Source organism: Myotis lucifugus, unplaced genomic scaffold (assembly GCF_000147115.1).
Source record: "Myotis lucifugus unplaced genomic scaffold, Myoluc2.0 scaffold_217, whole genome shotgun sequence".
NCBI classification, from domain to species: Eukaryota; Metazoa; Chordata; class Mammalia; order Chiroptera; family Vespertilionidae; genus Myotis; species Myotis lucifugus.
The window spans coordinates 348,875-371,961 of record NW_005871265.1 but is presented as its reverse complement, the minus strand read 5'-3'; the positions used below and the strand labels follow the sequence as shown (position 1 = coordinate 371,961).

Here is a 23,087-nt window from a genome sequence, read left to right as displayed (position 1 = left end):
CTGAGCCACTGGGCCCTATAGGACACCAACCACACAAAGTCACTATATCAACTCAAGGAGACTTAAAAGCTACCTAATACATAGAAACAAACACGGGGAAGCAACCAAAATGCAGAGACAAACATGTCACAAATGAAAGAAATGGATGAAAGCAAAATACTGGATATAGAGTGCAAAAGCACAGTTATAAGGTTACTCAAGAATCTTCTAGAAACCTCCGAGGAACTTAGTGAGACCTTCAAGGATCTTAGTGAGAATGCGAAAAAAAAAAATGGAAAAGGACCAACTGGAAATTAAGCATACACTGACTGAAATAAAGAATAATATACAGAGATTCAACAGCAGACTAGAGGATCCCAAGAATCAAGTCAAAGATTTGAAATATGAGGAAGCAAAAAACACCCAACCAGAAAAGCAAAAAGCAAAAAGAATCCAAAAATATTAAGATAATGTAAGGAGCCTCTAGGACAACTTCAAGTGTACCAACATCCCAATTATGGGGGTGCCAGAAGAAGAGAGAGAGCAAGATACTGAAAACCTATTTGAAGAAATAATGACAGAAAACTTCCCCTACCTGGTGAAAGAAATAGACTTACAAGTCCAGGAAGCGCAGAGGACCCCAAACAAGAGGAATCTAAAGAGGACCACACCAAGACACATCATAATAAAAATGCCAAGAGCAAAAGACAAAGAGAGAATCTTAAAAGCAGCAAGAGAAAAACAGTTATCTACAAGGAAGTATCCATACGACTGTCAGCTGATTTCTCAACAGAAACTATGCAGGCCAGAAGGGAGTGGCAAGAAGTATTCAAAGTGATGAATAGCAAGAACCTACAACCAAGATTACTTTACCCAGCAAAGCTATCATTTAGAATTGAAGGTCAGATAAAGAGCTTCACAGACAAGAAAAAGCTGAAGGAGTTCATCACCACCAAACCAGTATTATATGAAATGCTGAAGGGTATTCTTTAAGAAGAGGAGGAAGAAGAAAAAGGTAAAGATAAAAATTATGAACAACAAAGTGACAACAAATACATATCTATCAACAAGTGAATCTAAAAATCGAATGAATAAAAAATTTGATGAACAGAACAAACTGGTGAATGTAATAGAATCAGGGGCATGGAAAGGGAGCGGACTGACAATTCTTGGGGGGAAGGGGGTCCGGGGGTGGGGGAATGGGGGAAGAGATTGGACAAAGAGCTTATGCCTATGGACAAGGACAGTGGGGGGTGGGGGGCGAAGGCCTGGGCAGGGGTGGGAACTGGGTGGAGGGGAGCTATGGGGGGCAAAAAGAGGAACATCTGTAATAATCTGAACAATAAAGATTAAAAAAAAGAAGAAAAACTCCTAATTCTTATGAAGGTGTACTTGTACTTGTACTTGGATAAAGAATTAGCCTTCCCAATGCCAAGAACAACAAACTTTAATGCTCTCCTCTCAAAGACACATTGAGAGTGGATAAATGAACATGGAGGGACCGGGGATGAGGTCACCTGTGCTTACTGTCAGGATGTATCTGTGACTGATTTCAGGCAGGACTGACTGAAGTTACAGGAAGTGTCCACGCCCTGTGCACACACGAACTGAAAGTGATCAGGAAAGTGGGAGAGCACACTCGTGGAAGGAAGAGCACCATGAGTGCTAAACTATCCTGTGCAGAGGCCACGGGTGATTCATCTAAAGGAAATTGTAGGTGCTCTATGGGAGTCCTTCATCTGACTGCCTTGATGACACTGAGCAAGCGTGTACCTAGGATCTATAGGACCCTTCAGAGTTTAAAGTACACTTTTAAGCAGGCAGTATTAAAAACTTAAGTTGAACATATAAACAAATACTCATGGGTGTTACACTAAGTCAGGCATTCCATAGTGCCCATTATGGGGAAAACAGTTTACTGGATAAGCTTGCCTCTCTTAACTTTTGGTATCTAATTGAATACTCAAAGACATTATTGTACAAAACCTGAAACTGAGTCAAAATTTCTTCCTGAAATAAATGGTGACCTGTGCAACCAGAGGTAGAAGGGCTTTCTCTCTGGGGGAGACAATAAGCCAGATGATTTCAACTCTCTTTATGCCCGTCAGTATTTAAAGCATATGGGTTTTACATTCAATGATATCACAAATATATTTCATTTCAAGTACTTATCTAATACATTTAGTAGTCCAAAGTTAAAAAAATCTTTTATAAATTTAAGAAAAAGTTTAGTTATTCATCTCTCTCTGAGATTTCTAGGATCTATACTTACATGAAGTGGAATCACCATGAAGTAATAATGTAGATCCTTTTATCTGTTTCAAGCAGAAATAGCTTCATTGAACAAAGATTTAGTATTATAGCTTCCATTTTTGTAGATCATGAAAATGTATGATCAAAAGTGTGTTTTTCTTTTGGCTATGACAGTAGAAGGCTAATTTCAGTACTACCATAACTACTTTAAATGGTCTGAAAACTAATCTTTACTTTTAAAAGTTTCTGAGTAATTGTTTCATTTTATATTGCAAATCACCTCAAATTCTACTGAAAAAGCAGAGGAAAGGATTCTGGGAAGATGAAGCAGGAAGCAGCAGGAACTTATATTCCCACCTGGACAACAACTGCAGAGAAGAATATCATATAACTAGTTTGGAACTCTGGGATTTATTAAAGGCTTACGACTTCTAGGGAGTCTTGGATGGTAACTGCAATTAATTTTGGAGAATTAAGATACTCCTAGGTTCATGAATGTGAGTGGGGTGGGGGGGCCATGGGGGGATAAAGACACATATGTAATACCTTAATAAAGAAAGAAAAAAAAAGATACTCCTAGGTTAAAAAAAGTTGAAGGAGTTTATTACACTTAGCTTTGAGTAATCTGAGTAAAGGAAATTCTCAAGAGATCTCTACAGGTTGAAATAGGGCACTAGACATAACTCAAAATCATTTGAACAAATAAAGATCTTAGTAAATGTATCTAAAGGGCAATTATAAAAGCTAGTATATTTTCAACAAGTTTGTGATTCCATTTTTTTCCTACACGATTTAAGAGACTAATACACTAAAACCAAATAACTATTAGTTTAAAAACTATAATTATTTTAACTTCAGGTTTAAATTCCACATTTTTTTCCTACATAATTTAAGAGACCAATGCATTTAAAACATTATAACCACATGTTTGGGGCCACACGATGTATAAAGATATAAGTTTGTGACATTGACAACTGAAGAAGGTGGGGGTAAAGCTGTACAGGAATAGTTTTGTATGTTACTGAAGTTAAGCTGCTATAAACTCAAAATGGGATGTTATAACTTTAGGATGTTAAATGGAAGTCCCATGGTAACCTCAAAAAAATAGCTACAGAATATACACAAAAGGAAATGAGAAAGGAATTCATATGTTTCACTAGAAAAAAATCAACTAAGCACAAAACAAGGAAGTAATATGGGGAATGAGGAACAGAAAAGCTATCAAGACATATGGAAAATTGCAAGATGAAAGAAGTCTCTTCTTATCAGTAATTACTTTAAATATAAGTGGATTAACTCTCTATCTAGACAGAAATTGGCAGAATGGATAAAAACTATGATCCAACCATATGCTGCCTTCAAGAGATTCATTTTAGAGTAAAAGACACAAATAGTTAGAAAGTAAAAGGATGGATAAAGATATTTCATGCAAATAGTAACCAGAGGTAGCTATATCAGAAAAATAGGCTTTAAATAAAAAAAGGTTTCAAGAGATAAAAAGGGCAAAGGGGCATTATATATTAATAAGAGGTTTAATACAGCAAGAAGATATAACAATTATAAACATCTATATACCTGGTAAGAAACCATCAAAGTATATAAAACAAAAATGGACAGAACTGAAGGGAGAAATAGGTAACTACAATAATAAGAGACGTCAATACACCACTATCAATAATGGACAGACCAACTAGACATAAGGTAAGTAAAGAAATAGAGGACTTAACACAGTACCACAGTACAACACCAAAACATAAAGACATGAAGGGTAAATAACATGTTACTAAACAATGAATGGGTCAACAATGAGATTAAGGAAGAAATCAAAAGATACCTTAAAACTAATGAAAATGAGAACACAACAACTCGAAATCTATGGGTCACAGCAAAAGCAGTGTTGAGAGGGAAATTCATAAACAAATTGGACAACCTGGGCAAAATGGACAAATTCCTAGAAACATACAATCTTCCAAAACTGAATCAGGAAGAATCAGATTCTGAATAAACTAATTACAGCTAGTGAAATTTAAGCAGTAATTCAAAAACCTCACAACAAACAAAAGTTATGAACTGGATGGCTTCACAGGTGAATTTTACCAAACATTCAAAGAAGAACTAATACCTATCCTTCTCAAACTATTCCAAAAAAAATCAAGAGGCCAGCATTATCTCAATTCCATGTTCACGTTGCAGGCTCCATGCTCAATAGGGGGCGTGCAGGAGGCAGCCAATCAATGTTTCTATCTCTCTCTCTCCTTTCCTCTCTCTGAAACAACAAAACATTTTTTTTAAAAAAGAAGGAACACAAAACTTACCAAGACTAAATCATGTCATATGGCTCAACATATGACAGTCAATGAATGTAATACTTCATATTAAGAGTATGAAGGGAAAAACAATACATGATCATCTCATTTGATGCAGGAAAGTATCTGAAAAAATTTAACATCCTTTCATGATAAAAACACTCAATAGACTAGGAATAGAAGGAAAGTACCTCACTACAATAAACACAATATATGAAAACCCACAGCAAATATCATACTCAACTGTGAAAGACTGAACTTTTCCTCTAAGATGAGAAACAAGACAAGGATGCCTGCCTTTACCCTTTCCATTTAACACAGTACTGGAAGTTTCAGCCAGAGCGATTAGGTAAGAAAAAATAAATAAAAGGCATCCAAATTGGAAAGGAAGAAATAAAAATATCTCTGTTCATAGATGATATGATCTTATATGTAAAAAGCCCTAAAGGTGTCACAAAATAATTGCTACAAATAATAAATGAATTCAGCAAATTACCAGGAAAAAAAGTCAACATGCATTTCTATACACTAAATGAAAAATCTGAAAATTAAAACAGTTCTCATTACAATAGCATAAAGAATAAAATACTTAGGAATTAACTTAATCAATGAGGTGAAAGACTTATACAATGTACACTATAGACCATTCCTGAAATAAATTAAAGAAGACATAAATAAATGGAAACATATCCTATAGTCACAGATACTACCCAGAACTTCCTCAAAACAATACTGATTCAGTGCAATTTCTATAAAAAATTTCAATGATTTTTTTGCAGAAATAACAAAAAAGCTCATTGTAAAATTCATATAGAATCTCAGTAAAACCTGAATAGCCAAAACATTCTGGAAAAAGAACAAAGCTGGAGGTTCCATACTTCCTGATTTCAAAACTTACTACAAAGTTACAATAATCAAAACAGTGTGGTACTGGCATAAAGATAGACACTTAAAACAATGGAATAAAATAGCCCCCAAACAGACCCTTTTATATATGGTCAAACAATTTTCACAAGTGTGCCAAGACCACACTCATTGGGTAAAGGACAGTTTCTTTAACAAATGGTTCTGGGACAACTGGATATCCACATGTAAAAGAATAAAGCTGGATTCTTACCTATCACTGGATACAAAATTAACACAAAATGGATCAAAGACATAAATGTAAAACAATAAAAATCCTAGACAAAAGAATGGGACAAAATCTTTCTGACATTGGATTTGGCAATGTTTTCTTTGATATGACACGAAAGACACAAACACCACCAACAACAAAAAAATAGACAACGTTAAACTCAACAAAAATTTAATATTTTGTGCATCAAAAGACACTGTCTACAGAGTAAAAAAAAAAGTCAACCCAAAGAACAGGAGAAAAAATTTTTAAATCTCATATAGGTTTAATATCCAAAACATATAGAGAACTTCTAAAACTCAACAAAAAAACTTGTTTAAATGGGCAAAGGACTTGAATAGACATCTCTGCAAAGAAGATACACAAATGGCCAATAATTGCATGAAAAGATGCTCACTGTCACTAATCATTAGGAAAATACAAATCAAAAATATAATGAGATTTAACCTCACCTATTAAGATGCCCACTTTTAAATTATGCAAACTCAGCAGTCAGACCCCAGAGGGAGGTAAGAGGGGAAGGGCTTCCTGAGGCTACAGGGAAGTTAACAGCTCCTCGCTAAGGGCGTACGTCAGAGGGCACAACATAGGCAAAGGGGTCCCTGCAGCTGCACGGAGCGGTCCTCTGGCGAGTGATAAGGGATCCCTTAAAGAGCAAGAAGCTCTCATGCAGTTTTACAACAGAAAGAATGTTTGGATTTGAGAAGCAGGAGGGAAGAAAAACCTATGCAGTTTTTCAGTAGGGATGAGTCAGTCTGTGTTTATATTTTTAAAAAAAGTCAGAACATTTGGAAAGAAGCAGTCAGCTTAGGTTACTACTGAAGTGTCCACACATTTTATAGCTTGAATGAAACACATGTCTACACCTCATTCCGTTTCACGCAGAACACAAATGGCCATCACTGCGTGGGCTGACTGCACGCTGGGCAGACCGCACCCTCACCTTCACTCCAGCTAGCATTCCAGTCGTGGACACACTGAAATCCAGGTAAGCCAGCGTGTCCGGGTTGGAGGGTTTGTAGATCTGGGCCGGCCGCTTCTTTGGCAAATCATCTGGAGAGCAAAGCGAAGTTATTAGCACAGCTGACCTAATGGGAGAGCAGAGAAGGAACTGTGCCTAGCGAGCTCGAGGACTGACCTGTGTCCAGTATGGGGGGCCACGCCCTGACATCGACGGCCGCAGCTGCCTCCCTGGACCGTAACAATTTACAGATCAGTTGTGTTGTCATTAAACAGGCCGAGCGACTCACCTGAGAGTCAGAGAACAGAATGGATGAAGGAAGGTAAACCGCAGGGGAGCCCTCACTGCACACGTGTGTGCGCTGTGTGTTGAGGCCATGTGGCTTTCAGAGTAGGGTGCACTACCAGGGACACGGCTCCTTGTGAGGAGCTAGCGCTGGCCAGCAGAGGTACAAGAGAGCCAGGTGTCGGACCACAAGCGCCACGCAGAGCTCGAGGGCACTGAGGTCCCTGAAAATGTCCATAGCTGATTGGATCCAGTGTTAAGATTGGACTCAGAAAGGAGCTTCTAATCTCACTATTGACACCATTAGCCCTTCTACTGGAAATGCCACATATGTCCACAAAACCCCCATATTTTCTAACAGGAATAATGACCATGAAAATACTCCAACATCATGACAAAAAAGTACTTGTGGGGTCCCCAAACTAACGTCCCCTGTGGTTCCTCCTCCAAAGGGAAAAAGCTTTCCTGGTCCTCTTAAACTCCCCCCCGCACAAAAAAATTAAAATAAATCTATGCTTTCAAATAGGACATTTATAAACTACGACAAAAGAACTATAAAAAATGGGTGAGTTTTTCACTGGATCTGGTTTGCTGGGGCAGTGCCTGTAGGGATGCCCTCTCTGGGGGGCTGCTCTCTCTAGGTATCGAGGCAGGGCTGTCCTCTAGTCCCTAATTCCATGCAAAGTTGGGCTCTTGCTTCAGCACTCGATGGTAGCTCCCTGAGGGCAGAGGCCCATGCTGCCCCAGCACTTGGGTTGAAGACTCCCACATAATCCCACAGCCAGCCCCTCCCCCGAAGGCCCAGCTCTGGTGTAGAGTTTGACACTCAGGTCCAGGGCAGGAGGAAGCGCTCAGACACGCCAGGCGGTGTTACCTCCACAATCATCTTCACGGTAGGCAGCGTCGTCGCTATGTTCTGTGGGTGTGGGGGGCGGACGGTAATTGGCACACAGCCTGCGTACAGGCAACCGTAAAAAGCTGCGATAAGGTCTATTCCTACACAAGAAGAAAATGAGAAGTTTTTGCTTGAAATAAATCAGACCATTTAATGGCTGCCATCCCTATCAGCAGAAATACTAGCCTGGAAAAGTCGGAAGGTTAAGTGGACGACGAACACCTTACACACATTCTTTTCTCTTCCCGGGGGTTATGTTAAGTGTCAGCACTAACTTCCACTTGGCCTGTTCCTTTAGGCACGAGATGCTAAGGCAGCCCATAAATTTAATTCCTGTAATTTCTGCCTAAGGAATTTCTCAACTTAACTACTAGTGATTAAATAAATGCCTCAGAACTCTAATAAACAAGTTTAAATATGAGAGTCTTTGTGAAATACCGCTTCATTCATGCCCCTAAAAGTCCTACAGCATGCAGCGTAGCCCCCCGCCAGTGGCAGGGACTAGACGAGTAAGCAATTCTCGGTGACAATACAGCAACTCCAGCCAGCAAGCCCCCACAGGTACAACAAGCTGCCTCCTGCAGCGGCCGGTCCTGCCTTTTTACCTGGTGGGTAGACGAGAGCCACGTGGTCCCCATCTTGCAGGCGCCCTCTCTCCATCAGCATCACGGCTATCTTCTCCGCTCGCTTGTGCAGCTGGACACACGTCAGCGAGTTTGCTATTGTACCCTGAGTGCGGAAGTTTTAGTGAGATACAGCGTATATACCGTACAATGCGCTCATTTAAAATGGACAATTAGGTATCTGTTAGTACATTCACCGTGGTGCCACCACCACAGTCAGTTTTAGAATGTGTTCATCACCCCTCCAGCCCCGGAACCAGCAGCAAGCACTCTCCTCCCGTCCTGCTAGCCAGGAAGTACAGCCCCTAAGCAGCATCTGGATATACTTGTGCTCATAAGAAATATTTTAAAAAATAATTACTTGACCTGACATAGGTAAACCTTTAAAAAAAAAAATCAACCTAGTGGTTCTGGGTCTTAAGTGTAACTGCCATGGGCAGTAAGAGTAGTATCAAACCTGCAGGACTTTCTACTTTCTACTATAGAAAATAAGACCAATTGAGAATGTTTATTGAGAAAAACCACATCAAGCCCTGGCCAGTGTGGCTCAGTTGGTTGGAGTGTTGTCCATGCTTTGAAAGGTCATTCAATTCCCAGTCAGGGCACATACCCCGGGTTTGGGTTTGGACCCATTTGAGGCAACCTACTGATGTTTCTCTCTCACACTGATGTTTCTCTCTCTCTCACCCTTTCCCTACCTCTTGCTCTAAAAAAAAAAAATCAATAAAAATATTTTTTTTAAAGGAAAGAAAAACCATATCAAAGTCAAGGAGGTGAGCCATAGCCGATTGCTCCGTGGTTAGAGCGTCAGACCACAGACAGAAGGGTCGCGGGTTTGATTCCAGTTAAGGGCATGTACCTCAGTTGCAGGCTCAATTCTCTGCCTCAGTAGGGGTGCATGCAGGAAGCAACCAGTTGATGTGTGTCTCTCACATCCATGTTTCTGTCTCTCTCCCAAACTGGAGGCGAAGGACCACCCCTGCCCCCGGATGCTCCCACGTCTGCTGTCCTGGAAAAAAGCTGGCCCTGCACTCCAGACCTGAACGGGGACCAGCGGTGCCGCTGGTGGGGGGCAGGCAGGCTTATCGTTCTGTGCCTGCCTCCCTAGGCCTTCCTGTTACTGGGACCCCAGTGCTATGGCTTCTGATCTCTAGCAGCAGGCGTCCTTGGTCTGTGCTGTTCCACTTCTGGAGCTGATCTTCTCCCCACTTTTCGGAGGGCAATGCTGACCCCTGTGAATAACCCCCCCAGCGGAAGCATAAAGATTTGAGGGGCACAGGTCACTCACATCCAGCAGTCAAGAGTTTCTGAAATGCATTTGACTCTGGTTCATGAAAACTCCCGTGATCGGAACGTACAAAAGGTTAACTTAACTGGCATTCAGTCCCTCATGTTGAGGAACCTCAGTTTTCACACATGGCCTGCCATGTCACAGGGTTTACAAGGATGGACAGGTGAGCCTGGTCACATGTGGAGTCAGCACATGGGGTGACTGGGGACCAACAAAATTTATTCTCAAAAATCCCCCAAGGAGGTGCCCCGTTGGAAAGAGGCTACTTCACGGGAAGCCCAACATGGTGTTCTCCTCTCCTTGCTTCCCCAGCGTGCAAGGTTGGACAAGGCGTGACTCCACCACCCATGAGCCCACCTAGGACACAGATCCCATCTGGTCCCAGAATGTCCATCACCACTTGTTCCGTGGGGTCTCAACCTAACCTTCTACCTCTGGAGAAACAGCACTGGCTTGCAGTTACACATTTCATTCCCCAAAGTGTCCATCGTGAAGGAAAACATGACGTGTTATGGGTGAGGGGTCCATGAAGTAGTAGCTGTTTACCCTCAGGTCAGTGGTCATCACCATCGAAGGGAAAAGCCGGGGCTTCCACATGGAAACCTACTTCTAAAGAAGACGGTTCTAGTACAAGTTCTTCCCAGAGAACGCAGGCTGACTTCCCTAAAAGAGGTCTTGGGTACTGTCCTGACAGAATGGGAATGCAGGGCCACCCTCTGCCCGGTCCCTGACCTGCAGACAACACATCTCAGTGTCAATGTCTGCATGTCTGCCACTATTTTAACGTTTTACATTAAATTAAATAACACCTAAAAAATTGAAGAAAAAAAGAAAAAGCCAAATAGGATTTATAGTTTAAAATTTTAAAGAAGCTGCTACAAGTAAAAAGAAAAGCTAAGAGTTGGCTTATGTTTCCATTAAAAAAATAAAATAACAGCGTCGGCCTGCAGACCAAGGGGTTGTGGGTTCGATTCTGATGAAGGCACATGCCTTAGTTGGCAGCAGGTTCAATCCCCGGTCCTGGTTGGGGCAGTGTGGGAGGCAACCAATCAATGTCTCTCTTTCACATGGATGTTTCTCTCTCTCCCCTCTCCCTTCCACTCTCTTTGAAAATCAATGGAAAAAATCTCCTCCTCCTCCAGTGAAGATTTAAAAAAAGAATAAATTAAAAAAAAATAACAGGTGGTCTTTTGCATGTAAACAAGGTCCAAGAATGTGAATGTAAGTTTTCCGTGATTTGCAATGAACTGCGTCCTCACTCCCTATAAATCTTGTAAACAACTCTTATCCTGTCCAGGGCACTGCCGTGTAGGACAGAGATGCAGCCGGCAGGAAGCCTCACTCAGGCAGGAACCAATGGTTCCCCATCTTAAATGAGCCGTGACCAAGGAGCAGAGTTCTCAGTTAACAAACTACGACGCCATGGGGGGTGTGGGGGATGGGGTGGTAGGGGAGGCAAGCGCTGGCGATATGGTGGCCATGTGTTGGAATGACAATGTTTTGGATATATTAAGCAAAATTCTTAAATTTCATCAGTTTCTTTTATCCTTTTTAAGTATTACCTTTAGAAAATATAAAATTACGTGTGAGGCTTACGTTATATTTCTATTGGACAGTGTTGAACTGGCAGCTTGATGTAAGTGGAAATTACACTGATAACAATGACAGCAATGATGCTCCTGGCCTTTGGGCAGGTTGAGTGTCATGATAAGTGTGCCTACGTGCTGGGGAGGGTGGGATGGACGCAGATGCTTGAGCCGATGCCACCCTGTGAACGGTCAGGATGTAGCTGCGTCCACATCAGAGGCCCAGGAAACAGTGGGCTGCGTCTCAAGGAGCTCTGCCCGGGGCCCACCCTCTCTCCACGCTCATGGCTTTGACCTCCAGCTCGCCCCACCCGACTTTCTGTTATTTCTAATAAAGCTCCTTTCAGGGTCCGAGGCATTCCCAGTAAACACGTTTTCCCAAAAGACCCAGTGTCTAGCTTCAGCAAGTGATTAAACTTGGGGTCAGGGGACGGGAACACACGTCACAAAATAAAGGTAAACTTTAATTTTACTTTAAAAGTTAAAGTAAAATTAAAACTTTAATTAAAGTATTTTCATTATAAAATAGAAATGGTTTTCATTCCTAAGAATGAAAGTCTATAATTAAAACATAACTTCTTACTTACAAAAAAGTAGTTCAGTAATAAAATAAGGATGTAAATATCCCATAGATCTGTAATTGTTCTTGGTTGCAGAAATTATTCATTACTCATTTTGGGGAGAAATATTGCAAAAAATTGCTAGAATATATATATATATATTCTCTAGAGAGAGAGAGAGAGAGAGAGAGAGAGAGAGAGAGAGAGAGATGCATAAACCCTTATATTTAAAAGCAATCCTTCTCCCCGAAATAAATAAAAATAAATCAGAAAAACAAAGAAACAAAAAAATAAAACAGAAATCCTTCTTAATTGAAAAAGTCTCAGTAAAAATTGCAACAAATAACTAAAAGGAATTCACATAAGACTGAAGGGACAGGATGGGGTCAGCAAGATGACAAAGAGCAGAGGGCGCGGCCCCGGGAGCAGCTCACCCTGCAGTTGAGCAGCGTGTACAGGACGTGGTCGGGCGTGGTCTGGGCCCTCCACTGCAGGACCTCTGACAGGAACAGGAACTGGAACAAAGCACAGATGTTAGGACCGGGTCCCTGGACTGGGGGTTCATCTCAACATTTCAATGGGTCTAGTCCAGTGATGGCGAACCTTTTGAGCTCGGCGTGTCAGCATTTTGAAAAACCCTAACTTAACTCTGGTGTCGTGTCACATATAGAAATTTTTTGATATTTGCAACCATAGTAAAACAAAGACTTATATTTTTGATATTTATTTTATATATTTAAATGCCATTTAACAAAGGAAAATCAACCAAAAAATGAGTTCGCGTGTCACCTCTGACACGCGTGTCATAGGTTCGCCATCACTGGTCTAGTCTGTCTGAGTGCTTTTGGGGTGTGTCTCCACAGAGGCATGAGGACGCCCTGACAGATATGGTCGACAGAACACGCAGGTGCTCAGTGCTCTGCCGTGACTGGGTTCAGACGTGGAGAAGTTCTCTGACACCTGCCCAAGGTGGGAGCACTGCACCCTCGTCCCCACAGATGGAGCAGCTGACACAGACACCTCCCCGGGGCGTCCGGAAGATGCCACATGATTTCTGGGTGGCAGGGCGGTCAGCTGTGTCCTGATGTAACAGGGGCTCTCTCAGGTAGTTGTTTAGAATGGCCACGCCTATGTCATCCAAAAGCACCACAAACCCCAGAGGCCACGTGCAATCGTGCTGACTCAACCCTCCGGTCAGGATCCAGGAAGCACCAGGTCTGCACGGTCCTCGTTACTAACAGAGGTGCCGGGAGGAGAAACACCACGGCCACTGCTTTCAACCTCACTACATATGTTGCCAAATTCCCAGTATTTCAAATGGTTGATTTTGTCAGATTTCCTGGTAGCCATACAAGTGGGACCACTGTTTGGTGACGCTTAAGAGTTATCAGGCTGCCCCGGGCAGGTGGCTCAGTTGGTTGGAGTGTCGTCCTGTACAACAAAAAGGTTGCTGTTGCGCACAGGAAGGCAACCAATGGCTGTTCCTCTCTCTCTCATCAAGTAACACATTCTTGGGTGAGGATTAAAAAAGCAAGCTCTCCAGGCTGAACAGTCATAAAGGGACTTGAAGCCACATCGGAAGGTGTCTGTGGTGGAGTGGGCCGAAGGCTCCTGCTCCGTTCCTAAGGCTGCTCTAAGGAGGTCTGGCTCCCAAATCCGGGTTTGAACGAATGTTTTCTTGCATTTGTACAATCAAAGGACTAAAGCAGCGGTTCTCAACCTGTGGGTCGCGACCCCTTTGGGGGTCAAACGACCCTTTCACAGGGGTCGCCTAAGACCATCGGAAAACACATATATAATTACATATTGTTTTTGTGATTAATCACTATGCTTTAATTATGTTCAATTTGTAACAATGAAATTGGGAGTCACCACAACATGAGGAACTGTATTAAAGGGTCGCGGCATTAGGAAGGTTGAGAACCACTGGACTAAAGCTTTGCTATAAGGTCATTGTGAGGCAGTTTAGTGCCCAGTCAGGGCTGGTGGGAAACTAGGAACAAGTGCTCAGGGCTCTAGGACCAAACAGGGCTACCCAGACCCTGGCCCCGGGCCTGCCAGTCCTGGGACTGTCACCCACCCTTCTGAGCCACTGGGACACGTTCTACAACACTGCACCCCCTCAGAAACACATTTCCTTATTCTTTTTTTTTTGTTAATCCTCATCTGAGGAGATTTTTCTCAATGGTTTTTTTAGAGAAAGTGGATGGGAGGGGTGGAGGGAGAAGAGGGAGAGAGAGGAACATTGATATGACATCAATTGGTTGCTTCCTGCATGGGTCCTGATCAGGGCGAGGGATAGAACCTGCAACCCTGGTATGTGCCCTTAACAGGGAATTGAACCCGAGACCTTTTGGTGCTTGGACTGACGCTCTAACTACTGAGCCACACCGGCCAGGGCATAAGCACATTTTCTTATAAAATTATATGGGTGTTTCTTGCAGAATCGAGGCGGGTAGGAAGTGGAGGCGGGTAGGAAGCGGACCAGTGCTGCTGTAATTCAGCATCAGGGTGACGGGCGGGGACCCAGGGAAGGCAGCCCCTCTGCTCTCACCTTCCGGGCCTGGTCGTTGTCCTCTATCTGACCCAGGTCTCTGCCGCTGGCCTGCGCAATCCTCTTCCCAGAGACCAGGTTCCCCACCATCACGGAGGCAGGGCCGATTTCTGGAAAGGAACAGTGGCACATGCGTGAGGAAAACACATGTGAAATTCCCCAAAACATGACTGCCCACCTTGGTAAAGAGCTCACCCTGGGGAAATCCTCTCAAAGATGTGGCTTTGACAAACAATTTTACTACAGTAGGGCCTCAGAGAATCATGACGACGATGATGACGGCAAGTCTAACCTCGAGGAAGGGTAGAGAGAAATACCGTGATCACAAATCCCCCAGTGCCGCACAGCCCACTGCCTTTACTTTCCAGTTAGGGGGAAGCTTCTGGGTGAAGTGTCCTCACATTAGTGATTATAAAAAACAGTACACAAGACAAATATGGAATCTGAAGCATGCGTATTCCACTGCTGAACAGTGGGACTCCTGGCTTGTGACTCTCTGGCTCCGGGTGCGATTACACACCCCTGAGAGCTGACTCAACAAACCTCGTCTTTAATAAATGCCTCTTGGACAGACTTAGGGAGTAACGCTGTTGAAGGATGTGACACAGTCACTTGTCCACGTATGTCTTCAACAGAAAGGGTTAAGTTCTGTCAGGCCCACAGACACGTGGAATAAACCAAAAGGCTGCCGTACGGTCCAAGTTCCCTTCACGCCCGTTACCAACTCCATCACCAGGCTCTTTTCATGGGTTATGACACATTTCAGAAGAGAAATGCAGAAACAATCTATTCTGACAGCTTTCCCTTTATTTTCTAATGAAAAAAAAAAGTTTCCTAAAGAGCTGGAGTACCGCTTTCCAATTTTCTGACTTCAAGAAACCCTCGATTACCTCCGTTTTCTGAAAATACTACTCCTCACGGTTACTTTTCATTAAACACACGCATATAAATCAAGACACACACACTTACTAGAAAAAGGTTAGGAGTTCCAGGAGAACGTGCCAGTGTGAGTGAGAGTGCATGTGTGTGTGTGTGAGCACGTGTGACAGAGCATGAGTGTGAGCATGCAGGTGTGTGAGAGAGTGTGAGGAAGGAGGAAGGAGAGGGAAGTGAGAAAGAAAAGGGGAGCGATATTTACCAAAAGGAGTTTGGTAAAGGAGTTTAAAGTAACAAAGATGGCATCAGCGTTTAATCCTCGGTTTGATAAAATTCAGGTTGAAGGCCACTATGAGTCCTAATCTTGCTAAACTTTTGCTGAAGGCCAAGCTACAGGCTTAGAAATCTGAGTATATGTTGCATCATTTATTGCGCATAAACAGCTATTAGTCTGAAGCTAAGACACAAGTTTTAAGATTTAGGCTGAGGGGTGTGACGGTACTGAACATGGTCTAGAACGCGCACTGTTTCCATGGCAACCACTCCAGCAGTCACCCTGGCGTTCACTGGTGTGATGAGGAATGCAGGGGGTGAGTATCCTTTAGATCAACGGTTGCCAATCGGTGGTCCGTGAGGTCCGAAAGGTTGGCGACCGCTGCTTTAGATGACTGTCCAAGTAGGAACACTCTAACCACTGAACAACACTCTGCAGATGCGTGGCTGTCCAGAATTTGGTTTGTCATGAAAGAGTCACCTTTCCACAGCTGTGGGGGAGATGGCAAGATGCTACAAGGCAGGACTGAACTGTGGAGAACAGCCCATGATACAGATTTCTGCAATTTGTAAGAGTCTTGGTGCTGGTTCCCATGTAATCATAGAGCATGACTTACGTACTCAAGCTAAATCATGTTTGAATTTGTATGTGTGGTAGTTTGGGACCGACTAAATTTCTTTTCTTAGCTCTTAATGAAATACTTCTTGACCATAAAAAAGGAAGGAAATCTTACCCTTTGCGACAGTATGGATGGACCTGGAGAGTATTTTGCTAAGTGAAATAAGCCAGTCAGAGAAAGACAAGTACCAATGATTTCACTTATAGGTGGAATCTAACAAACAAAATAAACTAACAAACAAAATAGAAAGAGATGCACAGATACAGAGAACAGACAGCTGTCAGAAGAGGAGGGGGTTGGGAGCCCGGGTGAAGGGATTAAGCAAAACAAAACACACACAAAACACAAACACCTATAGACACAGACAACAGTATGACGATTCCAGAGGGAAAGGGGGGTGGGGGAGGTAGAAGGCGGCAAAGGGGGGAAACGTGGTGATGGGAGGAGACCTGACGCTGGGTGCTGAGCACACAATACAGTACACGGATGATGCAATACAGAACTGTACCCCAATAAGTTCAATTAAAAAAAACTCTGAAGAAGAAAGTTAGGCAATGTGGTGCGTGTTGAAAGGAAGGGCACTGCTGTGCGGCTGGAGTGAGGGAGCTGCTGCCCAGAGACAGCGCTCTCGTCTGCAGCCTTGCTGAGCGTGCTTCACTGGTTTCCCAGCTTCAGTTCCTGCGGCAAAGCACCCAGCGTTCTTCCTGCCTGTGGAGACTGGGCAGGACAGTTCTCCGAAGAAGCCAACTTGGAAACAGGCCTAAACCAAAGGCTTCTCCATAATTTTTAAAGAATTCAAACTATGGTTGGAAAAGCAGTATTCTGAGGGGGTAGCACGATTCCAACATGCCATTTAGGGCTTCTCTGTCCGAGTCCAGTCTCGCCTCGCTGAGAATTTATTTCTCTGGCTGCAAAGCTTGGACCTTACGTGTCTCTTTCCCCACACAGACTTGAGTTGATACGTTCCTAACGTTGCTGGGAGACAGGTAGCTCTCCTGCTGCTTTTATTTACAAAATTCATCCTTTACAGAGAACGGAGGCTCTCTCCCTTGTTGACTGAAGGGGGCGTGTGCAAAACACTCCTACATCCTTACCTCACCCTCAGAATGCAAAAATAAAAGATTGAGATGAACCCAAACGTGCTCTTCCCACGCTCCCACTTACAGATTTACAAATCCACAAGCCAGCAACTCCTTCTCCGTGCTGCTGAATGCCTGCCCTCCAATACCTGACCGGCCGGTTTGTGCGGGGAACAGGGCAGGTGTATGTGAGGGCAGCGTTTCTCCCCCTGCCCATTCCTCAGGCCTCCTCCAGCCGTTCTGATAAAATACATCCAGGGGACGTTAGAGCTGGAAGCTGCTTTTATCATTTTGTTGCTGCATAACTGATGGGTTCAAGGTCTTCTAACAGTTTTGTACTCAAGATACTGGTTCAGCAATAGCGTTGTTAGCTGAGTAAGTACAAATTCATCCAGTTAAAAGGCAATTAGGTTGTCTACAAAGATCTATATCTTAGGGGCTCTGTTTCAAGCATCCAGCAAAACCCTCACCCATAAAGGGTCTCACCAAATGTGCACTCTGGCAGCTGAGTACTCATTTGGAGTCATAAATGTTTATTCCAAGGGCGCCATGGAAATCATCTAGTCCTTTTCCCTCCCTGAATTCATGGAAATGGAGGCCTCAGGGAAACCTGTCAAAGGGACATCACAGATCACCTGTCAAAGGGACATCACAGATCACCAACTGAGCTGGGAATGGCGACGGGCCCCTCACAGCTGCCTTTACTGTTTGCTAAAAAACTGCTTTTTTTGAAGAGACAGACTTACCTAACCTCTCAATATTTAACAAGAACAGATGGGACACCAAATATCAATACAAAATTCTTTCCCTACATTTATCAATGCCCATAAGCTCTATTTACCATGCTGTAGTGTTAGAGCGGACCCAGATCTGCCCGGTCACCCTTACTGCGCCCTCCCCCCCAATCCTCCCCCCGAGGAAAGAAGGCCTTCCCCATAGCACTTAGCACAGAACACCTGGCTTTTCCCCTTGGCCATGGTTCTCGTTTCGGGTTTCTTGACATCTGGCAGGTGAGCTGCACCTTGTACTTCCAGAATCACGTGCCCTTGCAAGTGATCCCCATCCACAGACATCTGTCCTGAACTCTCCCGTCACACGGCTGACCTGGGGGCTCCACCACCTCCTCCACACCTGTGTGCCTGGGGACACTAGGTCTAGGTGTCTGATGATGAGAACAGGTGAGCAGGACAGAGGCGTGCCCGTCACCTTGGAGTGCGCAAGGACCCTGGAGAGCCCAACACCCTCAACACCCAGAACCACCGCGCCCAGACAGAGCATCCCCAGTGCAGGCCATGCCTGAGACACCAGGAGACAAAGAGGAGCTGTGCTCACCCCACGTGAAGCCAGAGCACCCACAGAATTTAAAGCACGAAGACCTCAGTCAGTGCCACTCCACGCTTGGTTGTAGCAATCACATACACCAGGGATTGAGAGGAGAAATGAGGTGAGGGGGGGAATGGGGAGGAATATCAGTTAAGGAAATCTAGAATATGAGAAAATAATTAACAAGACAGAAGTGGGACAAAAACAAAAGAGCAGTGATGCCTGCAAACTGACTTTCTAGGCTGTGAAGGGAATTCCTTTCCCTTACCCTAGGAGAGAGCTGAATCCCGCGGTGGGAGCTGCATTCTGACCGCTTCACAGACGTCTGCTGGAGGGACCCCGGGACAGTCACAGACCCGGACTCAAGTCCTGACCCCGCTCCTCGTGGGAAGACCCCTCTCCTCACATTAACCAGGGGACCACCTGCCCCACCAAACTCATCCAATCTTACTCTTGGGGTGTGAGCCTTGAGTCCGGATGGTCCCTGCGGCTAACATGGGCATGCGCCCTGTGATGACCCAACGGGCCTGTAGCTGCCTCGCCATAAAGTCGACCCGATGGCCACTCTATAGGTGGGCAAATGGCCATCGGGTTGAGGTCTGTCTCCACCGCACTGCGGTCCCACAGCTGTGGGGGAGGAGATGAGATCTCATTTGTGAAAGGAGACGAGAGCGCCCCCTCTAGGGCTCCCTGAGAGGAAGAAGTTAGTATGTGAAACAGGCTACATGCTCCATCACCCAACATCCTCTGACATCTGTCTGCACGTCCCAGCCCGGAGGCCGGGACCTTCTGACTACACTGGTGGATTTGCTTCCTCACGATGCACCATCTTGAGATAAATTCCCTTTCCCTGGTAACTGTGCAACCCTGAAGAGCGTGATCAATTCCACTGCCAGGAGGAGCAAGTCAGGTAACAAATAATTATGTGTCCCCTACACGGTGAAGCACTAGGCAAATGCTCACTCTCATGACGTCACAAACAGTTTGCAGAGTTCTTCACGGAATTCAAAATGCTTTCCCACGTGTTAGCAGCTCTGACCCCTAAATGAACCCATGAAACACGCAAGGAAGCGCTATTCTCATTTGTGTGCGAGGAAACCGTGACTAGAAATTCTGTGCGTCCCCGAGGTCACAGCAGATGGAGGTCTGATGCCCCACAAAGGAGGCCCAGGACACGGGCACCCCCTTCACTCCAGCTGTCCTGCACCTCTGCCCCGCCCTGAGTGGATCTGCAGCCCAGCAGAGCCCTGCACTCCACCACCTGCCTGCAGAAAACACTGCTGGTGGAGAACAAGCCCACTCCTCCAGGGGTTGTGACCAGGAGGGGAGGATGGCTGAGAATCGCCTCCGTTCACGAGGCTCAGTGGGCGTGGCACCCCCACCACGGGCTGCAGAAGCCCCCCTGAGACTCCACATGAGCCCTCCCAGCCCCTGGGCATACCTGGCTGCTTTTGTCGAGGTTTAGGCAGGTTTGTGACACAAGTGTGGGGGCACATCAGGACATTGCAGGGGTGAAGTGAGCCTTCCAGGAAAAGCTGCTTTGTTTCTGACAAGTGGATCCCACCGAGCGGGGTTTTGGGGAGGGTGTTTGCAGGAACCAAGGCCAAGCAATAAACCCCGACTTGATGGATGCTGTCGATCGCCTGGAAGTCACAAGAGGAGACTGTGTTGGAACAGGTACTGTGCAGAGACATCAGGCACCCGTGCAGACTGTGCAAAACACTGTCCACAGCCCAGAAAGCGCGTGCAGCGCCGTGGTGCAGCCCATGGGAGGCGCCACGGTCAGAGAGGGGCTGCTGAGCCGACCCTCGCCGAGCTGGATCATTGTGGAGGGATTGTGGAATACCACACACACTGAGAAAGGCAGTCTGGAGAAAAAATAATATACTCCCAAGATATACACTCTCGACCTCCCCACATGAATAGCAGGAGACAGTTTTGCAAACCCTGATTACTAATCTTGGTCTAACAGCCACGCTCCCACAAACGTAAGTGTCAGGGTTGATGCAATTTCTGATCAAATGGAGTGACAGTCAGGGACAGAAGCACAGTCGATGAGGGTTGGCCACATCCTAACAAATGCTACAAAAGCTGCCCTGAGCCTGGGAGAGGGCAGGAGGGGGGCTACCTGGAGCACGCGGCTCATCCACTGGAAGCTGTCCTCCTCCGTGGAGTCGGGCCGCTGCTCGGCCACGATCACTATCCTCTCGTCATGCAGCACGGTCACTGAGAACACAGCTATTCTGCAGGGACAGAGGGAGGCACGGTGAGCACAGGCCGGAGATGCTTGCAGGAGGACCAGTCTGCAGCCAGGAGCTCGGTAGCCACTGACTATAGGCTGAGGGGGTTCTAGCACCGAGGGCTGCTTCGGAAAAGTCATGGCAACAGCGGAACCCCGGGCACTTATTACCGACAGTGCAGCTCTGGGAGGAGGAGCCTGACCAAGCTCGGGATAGCAGTGCCTGCATTCCCCAAGGCCATGCCTCAGGTTTGGCGACAAACCTCTCAGCACTGGCAGAGGGAGTTCGGTGCGTTCATCAGAACGGCTGAAGTTTAGAAACCCATTCAATTTGCAGCTTGCGTTTGCACCTGTGAAGCAAGAGTCTCCAAATGAGTAGAAATTTTGCGTTTGTGAAGTTTTCTACTAGGTATGCAGTCTCCCCCGTAAGCACGGGGTAGTGGCAACTCGAACACCGGCACCACTTTTCACAGAGGTTTAAGAATAATCCAAGCCCTAACTGGTTTGGCTCAATGGATAGAATGTTGGCCTGCGGACTCAAGGGTCCCAGGTTCGATTCCGGTCAAGGGCATGTATGTACCTTGGTTGCAGGCACATACCCAGTAGGGAGTGTGCAGGAGGCGGCTGATCGATGTTTCTCTCCCATCAATGTTTCTAACTCTCTATCCCTCTCCCTTCCTCTCTATAAAAAATCAATAAAATATATTTTTTAAAAAAAGAATAATCCAAAAGTGGTGATGCTTCATCCAGTATCTATTTCTCCTATTCCCTTAGCTTGCTGCACTGAAAGTTCTAACGCAGTTTATGACCTTCTTCAAATTAGCAAACACACGGGGCTGGAATCGCCAGTACTGACCCTGTGCCCAGCAAGGCAGGGGCCCAGTCAGGGGGAGGGGAGTCACGGGAGCCAGAGTTCCGTGTAAAATGGTCACTCACCTATCATCACTGGGTCTTTTGGAAGGACCTGCACCAAGATGAATTTTGACTCTGAATCATTTTTTTTTTTACTAAAAATAACATTTCTCAAATGGATATTTTTATTTAACGTAGAGGAGAAGTTAATGAACATATATTTATGGGGCTCAGAAAATTCCTATAAAACTGGACATTTCAGAACTCGATGGCATCTCAAAGGTTACTGAGTCCAGTTGCTTCATTTTACATAAGAGTGAACTGAGTCCCATCAGTTGAAGGAATTTGTGCGATTTTACATAAAAAGTGTAGTTTACAGCAAACTGTGCCCACTGCACAGAAGGTGACTCACCTTCCCCTGTAGACAAACTTCATGGGCTCGACGGCCAGCGCTGTGGCCACGATGTCATCGGCGTTGTGTCTGCGCCCACTGACCACCATGAGCCCATCCATCTTGCCCACCACAAAGACGAGTCCCCCGGGGCCGACGAAGCCCAGCAGGCCTGTCCGCACGAAGGGATACTCGCTGACCGGGGCCCCCGAGCTCGTCACGGGGAACACCTGGGGAAGCATGCGCTGTGAGTGCCCAGCCAGGCCTGCTTCCCCCCTCCTCCTCGGAGCCCATGGGTCTGCTTCTCTTCAGCCGTGTCTCCTACCCTGAGCCCTGGCCGGGAAAGCCAGGCCTGGAAGCTGCTGCCAGCAGACACCACAAACCTGGAAGGCACCTCCCCTGCCCACCCAGCACCCTACAATTTGGTCCAGCTGGCCCACCTGCAGGGCCCTTGGCACGTTTCTTACCACGGCTTCTGAGCCTCTTAAGAGGTGATATGCAGAGGTCAGGACAATAGTCTAATAAACACTAACTAATTCTGCTTATAAAGTCACAGCATAAAAGTGATAAGTGGAGCCTGCTGGTGTGGCTCAGTGGTTGAGCGTAGACCCATGAACCAGGAGGTCACGGTTTGATTTCCAGTCAGGGCACATGCCCGGTTGTGGGCTCCATCCCCAGTGTGGGGCGTGCAGGAGGCAGCCTATCAATGAGTCTCTCTCATTGTTGATGTTTCTATCTCTCTCTCCCTCTTCTTTCCTCTCTGAAATCAATAAAAACACATTTTTAAAAAGTGATAAATGAAGAATCAAGGGGCATTTCAAATAACATCTTTTAGTTGTGAAACATTCCCTCTTCATTAAAAGAGTTTTCCTTATTGGAACTACACTTCAAAAATATAAAGGAAGGAAACCACGTGTTCAGATTCTACACCTGCCTCCAAACCTGGCAGGGGAACTGCACAGAAAAGGAGATGGGGATTTTATTTAGATGTGTCTTGAAAATGTGA

At 45.2% G+C, this 23,087-nt stretch overlaps 1 protein-coding gene across 1 annotated transcript in view; it reads right to left on the bottom strand.

The window, feature by feature from the left end:
* Positions 1–23,087, bottom strand: part of DIP2C (disco interacting protein 2 homolog C) — a 173,695-nt gene that overhangs the window by 40,708 nt on the left and 109,900 nt on the right. The window contains exons 21-29 of the mRNA XM_023761777.1: positions 22,103–22,311; positions 20,728–20,842; positions 20,041–20,242; positions 14,429–14,538; positions 12,309–12,389; positions 8,420–8,543; positions 7,794–7,915; positions 6,812–6,923; positions 6,617–6,726 (exon numbers count right to left, since the gene is read on the bottom strand). Of these exons, the coding sequence (XP_023617545.1) occupies positions 6,617–6,726; positions 6,812–6,923; positions 7,794–7,915; positions 8,420–8,543; positions 12,309–12,389; positions 14,429–14,538; positions 20,041–20,242; positions 20,728–20,842; positions 22,103–22,311 (1,185 nt within the window). The remainder of the gene's footprint in view (positions 1–6,616; positions 6,727–6,811; positions 6,924–7,793; positions 7,916–8,419; positions 8,544–12,308; positions 12,390–14,428; positions 14,539–20,040; positions 20,243–20,727; positions 20,843–22,102; positions 22,312–23,087) is intronic.